General features: G+C 35.2%; 2 protein-coding genes across 2 annotated transcripts; one reads left to right on the plus strand and one right to left on the minus strand.

The window, feature by feature from the left end:
* Positions 1–3,866: 3,866 nt before the first annotated feature.
* LOC131626200 (uncharacterized) lies at positions 3,867–4,856 on the plus strand. The gene has a single exon (XM_058897030.1). The coding sequence runs from the start codon at positions 3,867–3,869 to the stop codon at positions 4,854–4,856; it is 990 nt and encodes a 329-aa protein (XP_058753013.1).
* A 2,662-nt stretch (positions 4,857–7,518) lies between these two features.
* On the minus strand, positions 7,519–8,322 carry LOC131626201 (uncharacterized). The gene has a single exon (XM_058897031.1). It carries the CDS (start codon positions 8,320–8,322, stop codon positions 7,519–7,521), a length of 804 nt encoding a protein of 267 aa, XP_058753014.1.
* Positions 8,323–16,709: the final 8,387 nt, after the last annotated feature.

Consider the following 16,709-nt stretch of genomic DNA (forward strand, 5'->3'; position numbering starts at 1 on the left):
GTCATAACATGATTGTATAGATTTCTGTGTTATGTGTTGGAATCTATTATTGTACGAATTGATGAATAATAGATGTGAATCTGAATATGTATAATTGGGTGAACGATATACTATGATGCTTGTTGCTTATGAATTGCATAATATTTACTAATTGAGAATGAGACTCACCCTTACATGTTGTCATTTTTAGATTGAGGAGTAGCGGCATTAGTGCTCGGTGAGGATGACTCATAGAGTTTATCCGTTTATGTTGGGTCGTGTCGGTCATGCTCTGATCTCGTAACACTGGGGAACGATAGTTTTAGAGTTTTTATGAGATTACTCTATTTTATTTGGTGATAAATTTGTTTCCATTTGGTTGTATTTGATGATGTTTCTTATTCCGCTGTGATAAACATGAATATGTTTTGGTGAACCATTCCCTAATGAAGCATGACTTTGACATTGGTTGGTTTAATTATTTCAAATAATTGTGGCACCCTTGTGTTTATGTTTTCACTCTGATATATTTATTTAATTTATCATGGGGTTTAGAAGGGTGTTACAATTATCGCACCAAAATAAAACCTTTGCATGAGAAAGTATAAGTAATATCTAACCGCTCAACACAACAATCAAGATTGATTGCAGAGCTATCCTGAAATATACCACCATACCAACCACAATTGGACTACCAAGAGCAACGTCGTCAACATTACACTCAATCACACAATTGGTAAATCAATGGAGTTTGTGGAGAAAAAGAGAAATGAGAGAGAAGAGAGAATTAAAGTGAGAGAGAGTAATTAAGGGTGAGAATCAAAATTAGCATTAACATGAGATGCCTCCAAGACATTTATACAAGTGTTGCAAAATGATGGGACCTAAAACAACTCACTAAACAACAAGAAAAAGATAATTTTCGTATGTGTAATAGGTTACCACTGAAACGAAAAATAATAACAACACAATTGTAACAGGTTACATAACGAGTTACCACTGAAACAAATCAACTTCTTTTTCAAGTTCCATAAGTGCTTATTTCTCAACTGTAACCGGTTACCACCCCGTGTTAACTAGTTACAACACTTGGATAATAAATTTTTCATCCAACACACCACCTTAATTCAAGTGCTCCAAATTCTCCATGCCCATGCTCATCTTCAACCTCTTGAACACATTATTTGTGACTCCCTTAGTCATTAAATTAGTAACTTGCTCCTCACTTCCACAATATCCCAATCTTAACTTGCCTTCGCTCACAAGTTCCCTCAAGTAGTGAAATCTCATCTCAATGTGCCTGCTCTTTGCATGTGCAATTAGATTCTTAGCAAGATTAATGGCTGAAACATTTTCAACCAAGAGTGTGACAGCCTCACCCTCATTGTTGCCCAACTCTTTTAATAGATTCATTAGCCATACAACTTGGCAGACACATAATGATGCGACAATATACTCGGCCTCACAAGACGGAAGTGCAACTACCAGTTCCTTCTTAGAACACCATGAGATTGGTGCTACTTCGAACATAAAGATATATCCAGCTGTAGACTTACGATCATCTTTATATCCACACCAATTGAAATCGGTAAAACCGAGCAAATTGCATTTTTTGCCTATATCCGCTGCGGGAAATAGAATTCTGCTGCCAATTGATTCTTTGACGTATCTAAGGATTCTCTTGACTACTGCCAATTGATACACTTCGATCTCTTCATGAATCTACTCACATTACCGACATTAAACGTCAAATCTGGTCGTGTATTATACAAGTAATGTAATGATCCACATGGCGAAGTTCTAGATTGGATATTTGTAATAGATATACCATTTTAAGCCTTTAACCATCCTGAAACAATCACTAAACTCTTACATTTAGCTTTTTCGACATCGTAACTTAGCTAACCTAATTTTTTTGTACTAACTACTCCTTCCATCCCATAATGAGTGACTCAGCCCACCATTTCACGCATATTAAGAAAAATGTAAAAAAGTAAGAGAGAGAATAATATTTTTACCATAGGCATGTATTGGAAATTGTGAAAGGTTAACTAATTAGCGGGTAGAATAGGAAAAAATTTATTGAAAATTGAAATGGGTCATTCATTTTGGGACACCAAATTATTCCAAATCGGTCACTCATTATGAGACGGAGGGAGTAATAAACAAACAAAAAGTATTATGGTATGTTTACTTTAATGATTACAACTATAATTTTGAGAATATTATTTTCATGAATATTATTATTGTAAATTTTATTTTCCTATGATGAATAATTTAATTTTTAAAAAATATTTATCAAATATATTTAATTAAAAATAAAAATAAGGGAGTAAAATATTTAGGAGTAAAAAGTTGTTGGTAATTAAAATTAGAAATAAAAGAGTTACAATAATTTTTATAAAAATGTAAGATTTTGAAAGTGAAAAAATTATTTAAGTGTTTGTTTGATGGACTAAAATTGTATTTTTTGAGAATTGGAGATTGAAAATTTGGGTCAAAATTTAACAAATTATATATAAATACTTTTTTATTCTCAAAAAATATTTTTTAATAATTTGTTAGTATTTATTTTCTAATAAAATATTCTTATGAGAATGAGAAATAGCCAAGTATAATTACCTAATGCTACGTTTTTTCACACTTTTATTATTTTTAAAATTTTGAAATTATAAAAAGAATGAAAAACATTTTTAGGAATCTTAACAACTTTCCAAACAAATTGATGAAAATAAAATTTCCTTTAATAACATTTTTATATTTTGGTATTAACATTTAACTACGTGTTCATTTTCTATAACATCTAACTTGTTTTATTTTATTAATTTTGTCTGTTTAGAAAAAATATAATTCTATAAAATTCAAATCAACAAAATTCTACTGTATCACTTAATAGTAACAAACACGTTCAAAACGCGACAACCTATTTAAAAATGATTATCCACATAAACTGAATATGATATTAACATCAGAGCTAACACCAAATAAACCCAAACAACACACAACAATCACAGCCAAGCATTGAATTCGCCTTTACCCACATTAGTTGTCATTGACTCATTTCACTATTTCATCATCCCAAAAAACTTAACAACTGGACTCACCTAAATAAGTAATAACATTATATTATGTCCGATGTTAAGCATCAACAACAATTAGCCGGTAAAAATAATAAAATAAAGCAATAAAATCTCATCGTATTAATATAAAAAATAGATGTAAAATAATCCAAATAAAGCAAAGAATAATAGCCAATATAAGGTTGTAAAAACCAAAGCAAAATTCGAAAAGAAAAATGGCAAGATTACGTTGTCATTAACCGAAAAAAAAGGTTCCTTCTCATAACACCACAAAAGCCAGCTTTCTTCCTCCGATCAAAAAGGAAGAAAATTAAAAACCTCTCTCTCTTTCTCTCTCTATCTCCTCTGTATCTGCTATACTCTCTCTCTCCTAACATAATCCTCTCCGCCAGGTTTTATATCATTTCCAAATTAAAAAAAAAACCCACAATCTTTTCGTAGCTGTTCTCTCCCACCGGTTTGGGAGTAGTGGGGGAGACAGAGAAAAAAAATACACACACACACAAAACATTCAATCAAATATCTCTTATCCCCGCTGTCCCATCCGGCCCTAAATTAAACCCAAACAAAACCAAACCCATATGCCTCTTCTTCATTCTCATCCTAACAACAACAACCTCCTTCATCTTCTTCCATGCTTAACCTCACTCTCTCTCCACCACCTCTCCGCCCACCGCCACCAGGTTCAACACTCTCTACCCACCACCACCTCCTCCTCAAACTAATTCACATTTATGTTGACACATAACCAAAAACATAAATAACAACGATCGAAACCGTCCCATATTCGATCGATCCATGTTGTTCATGACTGCATCACCACTCCTTAATTCAGCTTTCGACATCACCACCGTCTCATTCATCTCCTCCCTCATCATTCTCTCCGTTTTATCTCTCTGTTTCATTTTTCACCTTCGCTTCAAATCCAAATCGTTACCCTATTTACAAAACTTCAATTCCCTCTGGACCGTAAGGTTCCTTCTCGTTCTCTTCATCTATCTCTGGTCCGTCGTCGAGCTTCTCCGGTTACCGTTCTTCCGTAGAAGATATTTATATCAATATATACCTTCCTTAGAGACTTATCAACAGGCGAATCTCTGTAAACTCAGCGTTGTTCTTTCTCTGGGTTTCTTCCAACCGGCATTTCTTGTAACGCTGCTTTTTCTTCTCAACGCTTCTATAAGAAAGAAAACACCAAACGACGCTTGGGCTATTACATTCGTGTTCTTCACGTGTGTTCCTCTTGTTGTTATTCACGGTTTGCTTGTTTTCTATAACCCGTTGGAGAATCAGGTTCCGGAATTGTTGAGGCAAACTTCAGTGGTTCTTGAAAACGACACCGTTCTCTGCACTTACCCGTTTTTGAACAGCGTCGTTTTCGCGGCGTTTGGTGCTGCGTATTGTGCTTGGTTTTTGTTCTCGTGTTGGAGGGTGTTGTCGTTGGTGATTAACAAAGGGCTTCGGATTCGGATCTACGGGTTGGCTTCCGTCGTGTTGGTGGCTTTGCCGCTCCAGGTGGTGGCGCTGGCTTTCACGGTGCTTTGGAATCCGGAGGATGATATTTACGGCGTCGTTTCGCTCGTGGTGTTTCTCACGGCTTTCTGTTGTGCCGTTACGGGAGAGGGTATTTTGGTAATTAAGCCTATTTCGGATGCGTTGGATGCTGGTGGTCACTCTTGCAGGTTGACGCCATGTCGTCAAGAAACGCCGCCGCCGCCGCCGCCGATGATGACGGAACAGAAGATGGAGGAGCGAGACTCCGTCGTGGATTTAGAGGGTGTTTTGTTGCGAGGGTAGTGTGGTAATTTCAGTCTATTGAGAAGGAATTTTTGGGTTTTATCTGACACGCGGATTCATGTAAATTGATTTGTTTATCTATAAAAAAGTTTGAAAAATTCTGTAATCTGAATCTTAACTGGAATATTTTTGTTGTTGAAAAGTGTTATACTTTATTTTTTTTGTTATTAAAAATGTTAAATATTTTATTAGTTTAGTTAATTTTACTTGTGTTTTCTTTTTCTTCCATTTTCTTATCAGTATGTATGATAATTGATATAAAGCTATAATTTAGATTTATTGTGCTTGTTGATTAAGAACGATATGTTGTTTGTTGATTGTAAATTTGTAACCAGGTCATGTGGAACTTGCAAGGATTTTATTTGATGCTGTTAGCATTCCATCAACATCAGTGGTCTTTTTAAAGAAAAAATTGTAAATTAAAATCTAAATTGCTTCTCTATAAGATACATCTATTGTAGATGTACTTGAATTATTTTGAAATGCAAAATTATCCACTTTTTAATGATGAAAAGAAAACTAACTTTAAAAACAATTGATATTAATTTTGTTTACTACCTTCAATATCACCACATTGTGGGTGAAATTATGATGTGAATTTGACTATAAATGTTTCAAATAACAACTATATCGACTGTTATATTGTGGAACAAAGTTGGAAAACTATAAAGAGAATAAGATTCAAAAGCTTAAAACTACCCTCAACAACCTGTTCAAAAATGTTCACACAACTCATTTGAATCTGGCCAATAACAGAAGAAGACAATTGGATGACTTAAACATTCAGAAGGTAGTTAAAGCAGAATCTCAAGATTGATGAAGCCTTTTGGAGCTAAAAAGAAAAAAAGCTCATGGCTTTCGGAGGAATACAGAAACACGAGGTTTTTTCATTAAAAGGCTAATCAAAGAAAAAAAAGAACCTGATCAGCCACATAGAAGGTATAAAATGGGACCATCTACAATAAAGAAGAAGATATTTTCAACATCTTCATAGACCATTTCAACAATAATTTTACTACTAATAATAACAGAGCATGCAAATCATCCACAAAGTTGTGGAAAACAAAATTAGCCCAAAAATTTTCAATGAGCTGAAAGAAGAGTTTACATCAAATGAGGTAAGGAACTCTATCTTCAAAATGAAATATTCAACTTCTCCTGGCCCTGAAGGCCTTCCAACTTGTTTCTATCATCACTAATGGGACATATCATAGTTAATGACATCACCAACCACATTCTTAATATTCTCAACACCAATAGTAATATTTCTGACCTTAATTAGACCTTTATATGTCTTATTCCTAAAATCTCTAACCATTTTAAACCCTCTTATTCCTACGATTCTTAAACCACATCTTACACATTAAATCTATCTTGAATCCTCTAATACTAAAAACATATCAGATTGAGTACACCGCATAACCAGATTGAGTCCTTGGCGACAAAAAAGCTCACGAAATCGTATGCAAACCAGCTGCAACTGTTGAATAAAAGTCTCAGCTGCTATGATCGCTCAAGCAAGACAACCACAACTCCAATCCATACAAAATACTGTACATGACCTGCTAACGCCTTAACTCAAGTGCCGGAACACCTGCACCTCAGCTAATAGAAAAGATGCAATCTCCAAGCCAGTCGATGCAAACATGCCGAACGAATCTAAAACGTCAAATGAGCAGCAGACCGTACCAAAGGCTGATGAACTGCTACTATGCCTGCTGACTACATAATATTACCACAGCATCTGAAGATCGAATGTCAGCGGCACAATCGCCCAAGAATGACAGCCAGAAGCTCCAATTCCTTTGAATTAATTAGTCGAAACTTATCCTTAACCTTTTACGTATAATCTATTAATTGAGTAGGCGTCGATTTGCAAATCAACCAAAACGAATTCCCCAACTCCTATGCAATGCTTCGGTCACCTCAGCAGCCACTAACAAATTGAAGATTGTAACTCTTGCGAAATCTAACTTGGTGATCGAACCCCAAATATTCTAATGGGAATAAAATTCAGTAGGTGAGAGAATAATCAAAATTCAACAGTTTGTTTTTTTGACGAGTGCAAATTATATTGTCATGATTATATCTCTATTGCTATGCATAATCCAAATATATTATCTAATAATAAGCATTAACATACTTGACCGTGAAAATATTAATATATTATTAGGCGCTCTTTCCATCAACTGTTCTGTTACTCTTGCCATGAGCTTGCAATCACCTTAAATCTATACTTATCGGAAAAATCAAACGTAGCTGATTTTGGTCTATACTGTTCTTGGTTAGCCTATTCTCCTATATAGTCGGTCTCTGAATTATCACTCACATCACATTCAAGTGAAACAAATATTGATTTTATATAAGTTAAATTACAGTATTGTCTTACCTTAAACCAATATCTTTTTCACAAATAACATCTATTTAATAATTCAAAACTATAAGAAAATGAACATAAAAACTTCAATTAAATGCTTAAAGAATGACATTGTTATGCAATGTTTAGGTTCATAGCAGCAATGCATAAGAGACAAATATGAGAAACCAAATCCTACCAAAGGCCTAGAAAATAAAAAACAAGACATAAATTTATTGTAACCTTAAAAGAACTAGAACATTACGATTGTCACTACGCCTATAAACCATTAAAAGCTTGAAGTAGTTATAGAAATCCACTCCTATCAATCTTGAGGGTGCATATCTCAGCCTCAAGCCTATCAATTTTGGCATTGGCTTCATCTCTTTCAATCATTACCATGCATAGCTCCTTAGTTATAGCTTCTAAATCTTGCAATCTCCAGCGAAGTTCTTTTTGAGTAGTAGCATGTAGTTCTTCTTGCTTCAACTTTTCAGCTTCATATTGCCTTAATTTGCCTTCCAATTCGCTCTTTCTATACTCGCAATCGGCCAATGTAGAGGTCAGTTCTATTTTTGTTTTAAACAAACTTGCAATATCAAAATGCAACTCATCTTTCTCCAAAGAGAATTTATTCTGTGAATTAACCATTTTAGACTTCAAAGTTTGCACCTCTTGCTCATATATCACAACCAAGTTTTCTAGTATTTGAATATGCTTTCTCCCTGAAACTAACTCCAAATCTGATTCAGCCATATTTTCTTCTGCCTCTATAAGCTGACCTTGCAGTTGATGAGTCTCACATGCCTTACTCTCAAGCTCCTTCCTCAAAACTGCATTTTCATCTTCTGATGTTTTGAGCTTTTCATTAGCCATCTCTAGCTGTTCCACCAAATTTGAAATCTCGTGAACATGTTTTTTGGTCTCACTTTCCTCAATTTGAGCCTTCAACTTGTAAATCTCTTTTTCAGAAAACTCTCTCAGACTACGCAACTCTTCCTCTTTCAACTTCAATTCTTCCGACAACTCATCAACCTGGTTTTCACCCTTCTCAACTTGATCCCTCAATTTGATAATCTCTTCTTCTAAATGCGTGACATGTAAGTTCATAATTTCCTCATCATAACTCGTTTCAGTCTCTTCTGCTAAGAGATTTAGACATTTATCTTTTTTTTCAAAGGCAAGTATGATATATATAATTAAAACGAAAGGTACTGCCATCAAACATCCTGTTCTTAGTAAATTGGCAAAGGATATCCTAACTGTTTCAGTTACTACAGTTGCTTTAGAAGCAACTTTTAGTGCTGGGAAAAGGATTATTGATCTGAAACGATCATCTATGAAAACTAAGACAGTTGAAATGGTACTTTGTGGAGGTGATTGGATGAAGGAGAAATATGGAATTAAGAAGGGCTTCACTGCTTCAATTGTAAGTAATTTATATCTTCTTTTATTTGTAGCTAATACATGTTAAATTGTTGATCATTATTTAATCTAACTAACTAATACATTTTCTATTTGTATTGTAGCTTGAGGAACCACAAGATGAAACTTTGACATATCATTTTGGTGAAGATCTTGGTGTGGCTTCTTCTACTGCAATTTGAAGATCAGAATTAATACAATGCCATTGATGAGATTGTTCTGAGGCATAACTAATACAATGTAATGATCTTTTTTGTGTTTTTTGGCATATCATTTTGAGAATTTTAGTTTGATAACAACTTTTGATACAATTATCTTGTTATGGTCTTATCATAACAAGATTATGGACATGATGTTGTAACTTGTAAAATTTAACAAGATTATGCAGTTTTAATTAGTTTTTCAAACAGTTTCAGAACACAAAAAATTCTGAGTTTTTTTTTTTTTTTTTTCCTTTTCTTTATCGGGTGGTCCGGTTACCCGATCAAAATTATCAGATCGGTTTCGGTTCTCTTTTAAAAAAACATTAAATTTGGTTCGGTTTCACTTTATCTGATTATAACGGATCGGTTTCGGTCCATTAATTTGGTCCATCACTGTTGTGGACCGGTCCCGGTTTACCCGGTTAAATATTCGGTCCATTACACGGGATGTCAAATATCCGGACCGAAAACAACCCTACTAGTAATAACAGAGACATGCAAAACATCCACAAAGTTGTGGAAAACAAAATTAGCCCAAATTTTTTCAATGATCTAAGAAGAGTTTACATCAAATGAGGTAAGGAACTCTATCTTCAAAATGAAATGTTCAACTTCTCCTGGTCCTGATGGCCTTCCAACTTGTTTCTATCATCACTAACTAGTAACAAACCCGTGCATACGCACGGGTTCTGGTCTGGTACACGTATTTGTTTTAATAATATATTTATTTTAAATAAAAGTTAAAAAAAATATTTACATCAATAATAAATTTTTTTATATAAAAATATTTAAATCAATAATAATGTTTTTTCCGTATACTATTTTTGAATACAAAATATTTGGATCATAAATATCATTTTTCAAATATAAAAATATTTTAATCCATAATAAATTTTTTTTCCATATACAAATATCATATTTTTAGTATGGTATAAAAAAGAGCCTTGCTATTTTGACACTAGAAAAACATACACCGTATCTTACACCCTATGAATTGCAGCATGATTATGTATTTGTTTGCATGAGAAATAAATAAAATATAATTATTATATATGATAAACATACAAAACCGTAGACAACTACGGTGTAGTTGTCAACATTTAGTGTATGATTAGCCTTTCTCTATAAAAAAATACGTGGATCAATAGTAAACTATATCCTTATTTTTTTTAGGTATCTTAGGGGTGCTCATAGTTGGATTATTGAAATATTCAATCCATAACCAATTTATAACCATTTATCATAACTGAATATTATAACCAATCTATATAAATAATAATTTTTTTTTTAAAACTGAACCCATAAAATCCAAAGGCATAAACTGAACCCATAAAATCAAAAGGCATAAACTGAACCTATAAAATAAAAAAAGCATAAGCTTAACCCTAAACGCACCATAGAAGCATCAATAGATGCATTTTGTTCATCCAATATCTCACTGCAAGCTCGATATTTCCTTCAAAATTTTTGATTCGTAGATCTCTGTAAATCCTCACAGAACCCTAAGCGTTGAAGAAAAGTAAGAGAAAAGAAACCTGAAGAGTGAGGCAGCGCAACAGAGAAGAAAGAAAAAGAATAAGAGAGAAGAAATCAGAAGAGGAAGGGACAGACAGCAGAAGAAAGACTGAAAAAGAGGAAGAAGAGAGAACGTGAAAAGCTGAAGAAATTTTTGAATTAAAGCTGATATTGAAAAAAGAGAAAAGAGGGAAAAAATTGAATTTGAACCATGTGACATCATGAATTAATTCAAACCTAGCAAACAATGACATAAAACAATAACCATGTAGTTGGATTTAAACAATGTGACATCATTAGTTGCAAAAAGTAAATTTTGGACCAAAATTATTCTCATTTTGTTGAGGTGGCAGAATTATAAGAAAGGGCAAAGATGTGTTTTCGAGAGCATCTAATTTTCTTATATTATAGATGAGACATATCATAGTTAATGACATCGCCAACCACGTTCTTAATATTCTCAACACCAATAGTAATATTTCTGACCTTAATTAGACCTTTATATGTCTTATTGTTAAAATCTCTAACCATTCTAAACCCTCTGATTATTGCCCTATCTCCCCTTGTAATGTTATTTCTAAGATTGTGACTAAAACTATTGTGAATCCTAATCAAATCGCCTTTATACTCTAGGCTCATAACAGATAACACTATATTAGCTTAAGAATATTTTCACACCTTCAATAAAAACAAAAGTAAGAATAAAGGTTATGTTGGGTTCAAGTTGGACATGGCCAAAGCTTATGATAGGATAAAGTTGCATTTTATTGAGGATACTTTAAAATCCATGGGTTTTACCTAGGAGCATTGTTACTACTATTATGACATGGCCAAAGCTTAAGATCCCATATATCCCTATCTGTTCATTCTATGTGTTGATGTTGTCTCTGGTTTACTTATTAACAACCAAGATAAGGGCAATACTAAAGGCTTGACCATAGCTGAGAATGTCCCAGCCATCTCTCACCTTTCCTTTGCTGATAATAATCTTATCTTTTATAGGGCTAATTAAAATGAGGCAAAGGAGGATCACCTCATATTTGAGAAATACCAGAATGCTTCACGAAAACTCATCACCTATCCCATCAAGTGTATATGGAAAAAATACTTAAGGTTGCTTAATTAGTTTGTTAGATTAAAAAAGGAGAGATTTTGATTACATTTTGGAGAGAATCAGAGGTAAACTAAATGGTTGGAAGGAGAAAAACATGTCTTATATTGGTATAAATATCATAATAAAGGCCATTTCTCAAACTATCCCAACCTATACACTATGAGTGTTTTCAAATTTCTAAAAAAGAAGAGAGAAAGATTTGCTAGTCTAGCTGGAAAAAAATTATGCCAAAATAAAAGTAAAGAAGAGTTTGATTTAAGAAAAATTGAATATTTTCATTGATGCCCTCTTGGCAAAGCAAATTTGAAGATCGAAATTCAACAAGAAAGATCTGCTACTATGCCTGCTGACTACATAATATTACCACAGTATCTGAAGATCGAATGTCAGCGGCACAATCGCCCAAGAATGACAGCCAGAAGCTCCAATTCCTTTGAATTAATTAATCGAAATTTATCCTTAATCTTTTACGCATAATCTCTTTTACGCATAATCTATTAATTGAGTAGGCGTAGATTTGCCAATCAACCAAAACGAATTCCCCAACTCCTATGCAATGCTTCGGTCACCTCAGCAGCCACTAACAAATTGAAGATTGTAACTCTGGCGAAATCTAACTTGGTGATCGAACCCCAAACATTCTAATGGGAATAAAATTCAGTGGGTGAGAGAATAATCGAAATTCAACAGTTTGTTTTTTTTTGACGAGTGCAAATTATATTTTCATGATTACATCTCTATTACTATGCATAATCCAAATATATTATCTAATAATAAGCATTAACATACTTGTCCGTGAAAATATTAATATATTATTAGGCGCTCTTTCCATCAACTGTTCTGTTACTCTTGCCATGAGCTTGCGATCACCTTAAATCTATACTTATCAGAAAAATCAAAGGTAGTTGATTTTGGTCTATACTATTCTTGGTTAGCCTATTCACCTAAATAGTCGGTCTCTGAATTATCACTCATATCACATTCAAGTGAAACAAATACGGATTTTATATAAGTTAAATTACGATGTTGTTTTACCTTAAACCAATATCTTTTTCACAAATAACATCTATTTAAAAGTTCAAAACTATAAGAAAATGAACATAAAAACTTCAATTAAATGCTTAAAGAATGACATTGTTATGCAATGTTTAGGTTCATAGCAGCAATGCATACGAGACAAATATAAGAAACCAAATCCTACCAAAAGCCTAGAAAATAAAAACAAGACATAAATTAAATGTAACCTTAAAAAGACTATAACCTATGCCTATAAACCATTAAAAGTTTGAAGAAGTTATAGATATCCACTCCTATCAATCTTGAGGGTGCATATCTCAGCCTCAAGCCTATCAATTTTGACATTGGCTTCATCTCTTTCAATCATTACCATGCACAGCTCCTTAGTTATAGCTTCTAAATCTTGCAATCTCCAGCCAAGTTCTTTTTGAGTAGTAGCATGTAGTTCTTCTTGCTTCAACTTCTCAGCTTCATATTGCCTTAATTTGCCTTCCAATTCGTTCTTTCTAAACTCGCAATCGGCCAATGTAGAGGTCAGTTCTCTTTTCGTTTTCAACAAACTTGCAATATCAAAATGCAGCTCATCTTTCTCCACAGAGAATTTATCCTGTGAATTAACCATTTCACACTTCAAATTTTGCACCTCTTGCTCATATATCATGTTGTGAAAAACGATACCAATAACAAAGTATAATAGGGAATTATGGAAGAGAATAAGAACACAAGGAATTGGTTATAACTGCTATTCTTTTACTTTCTCTTAAAACAAGATTACAAGCTTACAAGAATAACAAATAACCTCTCTCACCCTAAATTAGGGTTTGCAGCTTAGCAATGATGAGAGACTAGTATGTTATTTATAATAAAACCTAACATACTAACTAATGGGCTTTTTCCACAAGGCCCATTACACAAGCCAACTTAATAAACAAGCTAACTTAACAAATTAGGGTTTAAACACTAAAATCTAATTTAACATGCTAACAACCCTAGCATCTTCGACACAAGCATGTGAACAACCTTCGACATCATGCTTAACCCTGTCGAACCAAGAAGCCACCCTTCGGCCATACTAGAGTTCGATCCAATATCTCACAAATCTCCACCTTGGATCTAACTCTACAACATCAAGGGAACACACTAGCTTTCTTCATGCAGCTTTATCAACTGCATACAGTGGAAAAACTTGCAACTCGGCAATGTCTTGGTGATCATATCAGCAGCATTGTCTTCAGTCGAAACCTTTAGCACTTGGACTTCTCCACGCTCGATTACTCCTCTGACGAAATGCAGCCTCACATCAATGTGCTTAGTTCGCTCATGATAGGCTGAATTCTTCGACAGGTGTATTGCACTCTGACTATCACATTTAACAGTGATACTTCGACCTTGAAGTTTCAGCTCCTTTGCAAAACCTTCAAGTCACAATGCTTCTTTCACAGCTTCAGTGAGAGCAATATATTCCGCTTCAGTGGTTGATAGAGCAACAACCTTCTGAAGAGTTGCTTTCCAACTAATTGCTGTGCCAAACATAGTGAAAACATATCCAGAAATAGACTTTCTAGAATCCATACAACCTGCATAATCAGAGTCGACATATCCTTCTATTACTGCTTTACTATCTTCACCCAAGGCTCCACCATAAATTAGGACTCTATTCAGAGACCCATTTATGTACCTTAAAATCCACTTCAATGCTTGCCAGTGAGCCTTTCCAGGATTCGCCATGTACCTGCTTACAAGACTGACTGCGTAAGCTATGTCGGGTCTAGTACAGACCATAGCATACATCAAAGAACCAACTATATTAGCATATGGGATGCTATTCATATAGGCTATTTCGACATCAGTACTGGGACACTGATCAACACTCAGCTTGAATTGAGGGTTTGTTGGAGTCACAACTGGCTTCGAATTCGACATACCAAACTTTTCAAGAATCTTCCGTAGATATGCCTCTTGAGATAGACATAACTTCGACTTCTTTCTATCTCTTCGAATGTCAATTCCAAGAATCCTGGAAGCAGCTCCCAGATCCTTCATATCGAACTCCTTATTGAGTTCAGCCTTCACCCTCATCACATCTTCGACACTGTTGCTTGCTATGAGAATATCATCCACATAAAGCAACAAAATAACAAATGAATTACCAGGTCGAAATCTGAAGTAAACGCAGTGGTCGAACTGACTTCTAATGAAACTTATGCGTGCCATGAACTTGTCGAATCTCCTATTCCACTGTCGAGGAGATTGTTTCAGACCATACAAAGATCTCTTTAACTTGCACACATAATCTTCCTTCCCCTTTTCGACATACCCTTCAGGTTGCCTCATCAGGATCGTTTCATCTAGATCACCATACAAGAACGCAGTCTTCACATCCATCTGTTCCAGTTCAAGATCGAACTGTGCCACCATAGCAAGCAACATTCGAATGGACCTATGCTTCACAACAGGAGAAAACACATCATTGAAGTCGACACCTTCTTTCTGAGTGAAACCCCTTGCAACTAACCTTGCCTTGTATCTTTTCGACGTCACTCCTTCAATTCCTTCCTTAACTTTGAAAATCCATTTACAGCTGACTAACCTTGCCCCAACAGGTTTCTTGATCAGTTCCCACGTATGATTATCATGAAGAGATTTCATCTCATCATCCATGGCCTTCAGCCATTCAGTCTTATTTCGACTCCTCATAACTTCCTTATAGTCTCTAGGTTCTTCGTCTAGAACCTCACTTGCAGAGATTAAGGCATAAGCTATAAGATCTGCATATCCAAGTCTTTGAGGTGGCTTGATGACTCTTCTCGACCTATCTCTCGACAATAGGTAGTCATCGTCAGTTTCCTCAACTTCAGCATCTTCTGCTTCTTCTTCGACTTCATCTGGGATATGCAATTCAGCATCAACATGCTCCACCTCAACAGGAATCTCTACCTGTTCCAGCTCTTCGTCAGATGTTTCTGTACTTCGACCAACATCATCAGTTTTCTTAAAAGCCATTTTAGCTTCATTAAAAACTACATCTCGACTGGTGATACACCTCCTGTGACCTGGCTCTAGGCACCATAGCCTATAAGCTTTGACTCCTTCAGGGTATCCCATGAACATGCATTTCAGAGCTCTAGGTTCGACCTTGTCTTGCCTAATGTGAGCATAGGCTACGCAGCCAAATACTCTCAGTTTGTCGAGATCTGGTGGATGTCCCGACCAAACTTCTTCAGGTGTCTTCATATCTAACGCTGTCGAAGGACATTTGTTTATCAGATATGTTGCTGTCGAAACAGCCTCAGCCCAGAACACCTTTGTTAACCCCGCACTAGTCAACATGCATCTGACTCTCTCCAAAATAGTTCGATTAAACCTTTCAGCCAAACCATTTTGCTGTGGAGTACCTGCAGTAGTTCTATGCCTTGCAATACCAGAGGCAGCACAAAAACTGTCGAATGCCTCATTGCAAAATTCAAGGCCATTGTCGGTTCTCAACCTCTTGACCTTTCTGCCAGTCTGATTTTCAACCAGAGTCTTCCAACTTTTGAAATTCTCAAAAGTTTCATCCTTAGTCTTCTGGATGAATACCCATAATTTTCTGGAATAATCATCTACTATGGATAGAAAATACCTTGCTCCTGAATGTGATGGACACCTTGCAGGCCCCCAAAGATCAGCATGGATGTAATCAAGTGATCCATGTGTTCTTTGTTTGCCTTTGTTGAACTTCACTCTGCAAGATTTTCCAAGTACACAGGGTTCACAAAACTTCAGCTTTTCGATTTTGTCTCCACCAAGCAGATTTTGTTTCCCTAATTCGACCAGACCCCTTTCACTGACATGGCCCAATCTCATGTGCCAGATTTCTGTCTTCGACAAAGGTTTCGTGGATACAACATTTGTCGAACCACTTACAACTTCAGCCTCAAGGGTATACAAGCCTTGTTTCTTCACGCCTCTCAAGACTTCCTTCGACCCCTTCATGACTCTTAGGATGCTTTTCTCTCCTTGGAAAACATATCCTTTCTTGTCGAATTCACCAAGAGAAAGCAAATTTCTCTTCAAATCAGGAACATACCTGACTTCAGTCAACAACCTTATTGACTCATCATGGAGCTTGAATCTCACAGATCCAACACCTGCAATCTTGCAAGCCTTGTTGTTTCCCAGCAATACTGATCCACCATCTTGATCACATAATTTCTCGAACAAGTCTTTGTTTGGAGTCATGT

Source organism: Vicia villosa, unplaced genomic scaffold (assembly GCF_029867415.1).
Source record: "Vicia villosa cultivar HV-30 ecotype Madison, WI unplaced genomic scaffold, Vvil1.0 ctg.000273F_1_1_3, whole genome shotgun sequence".
In the NCBI taxonomy this organism is placed as follows: Eukaryota; Viridiplantae; Streptophyta; class Magnoliopsida; order Fabales; family Fabaceae; genus Vicia; species Vicia villosa.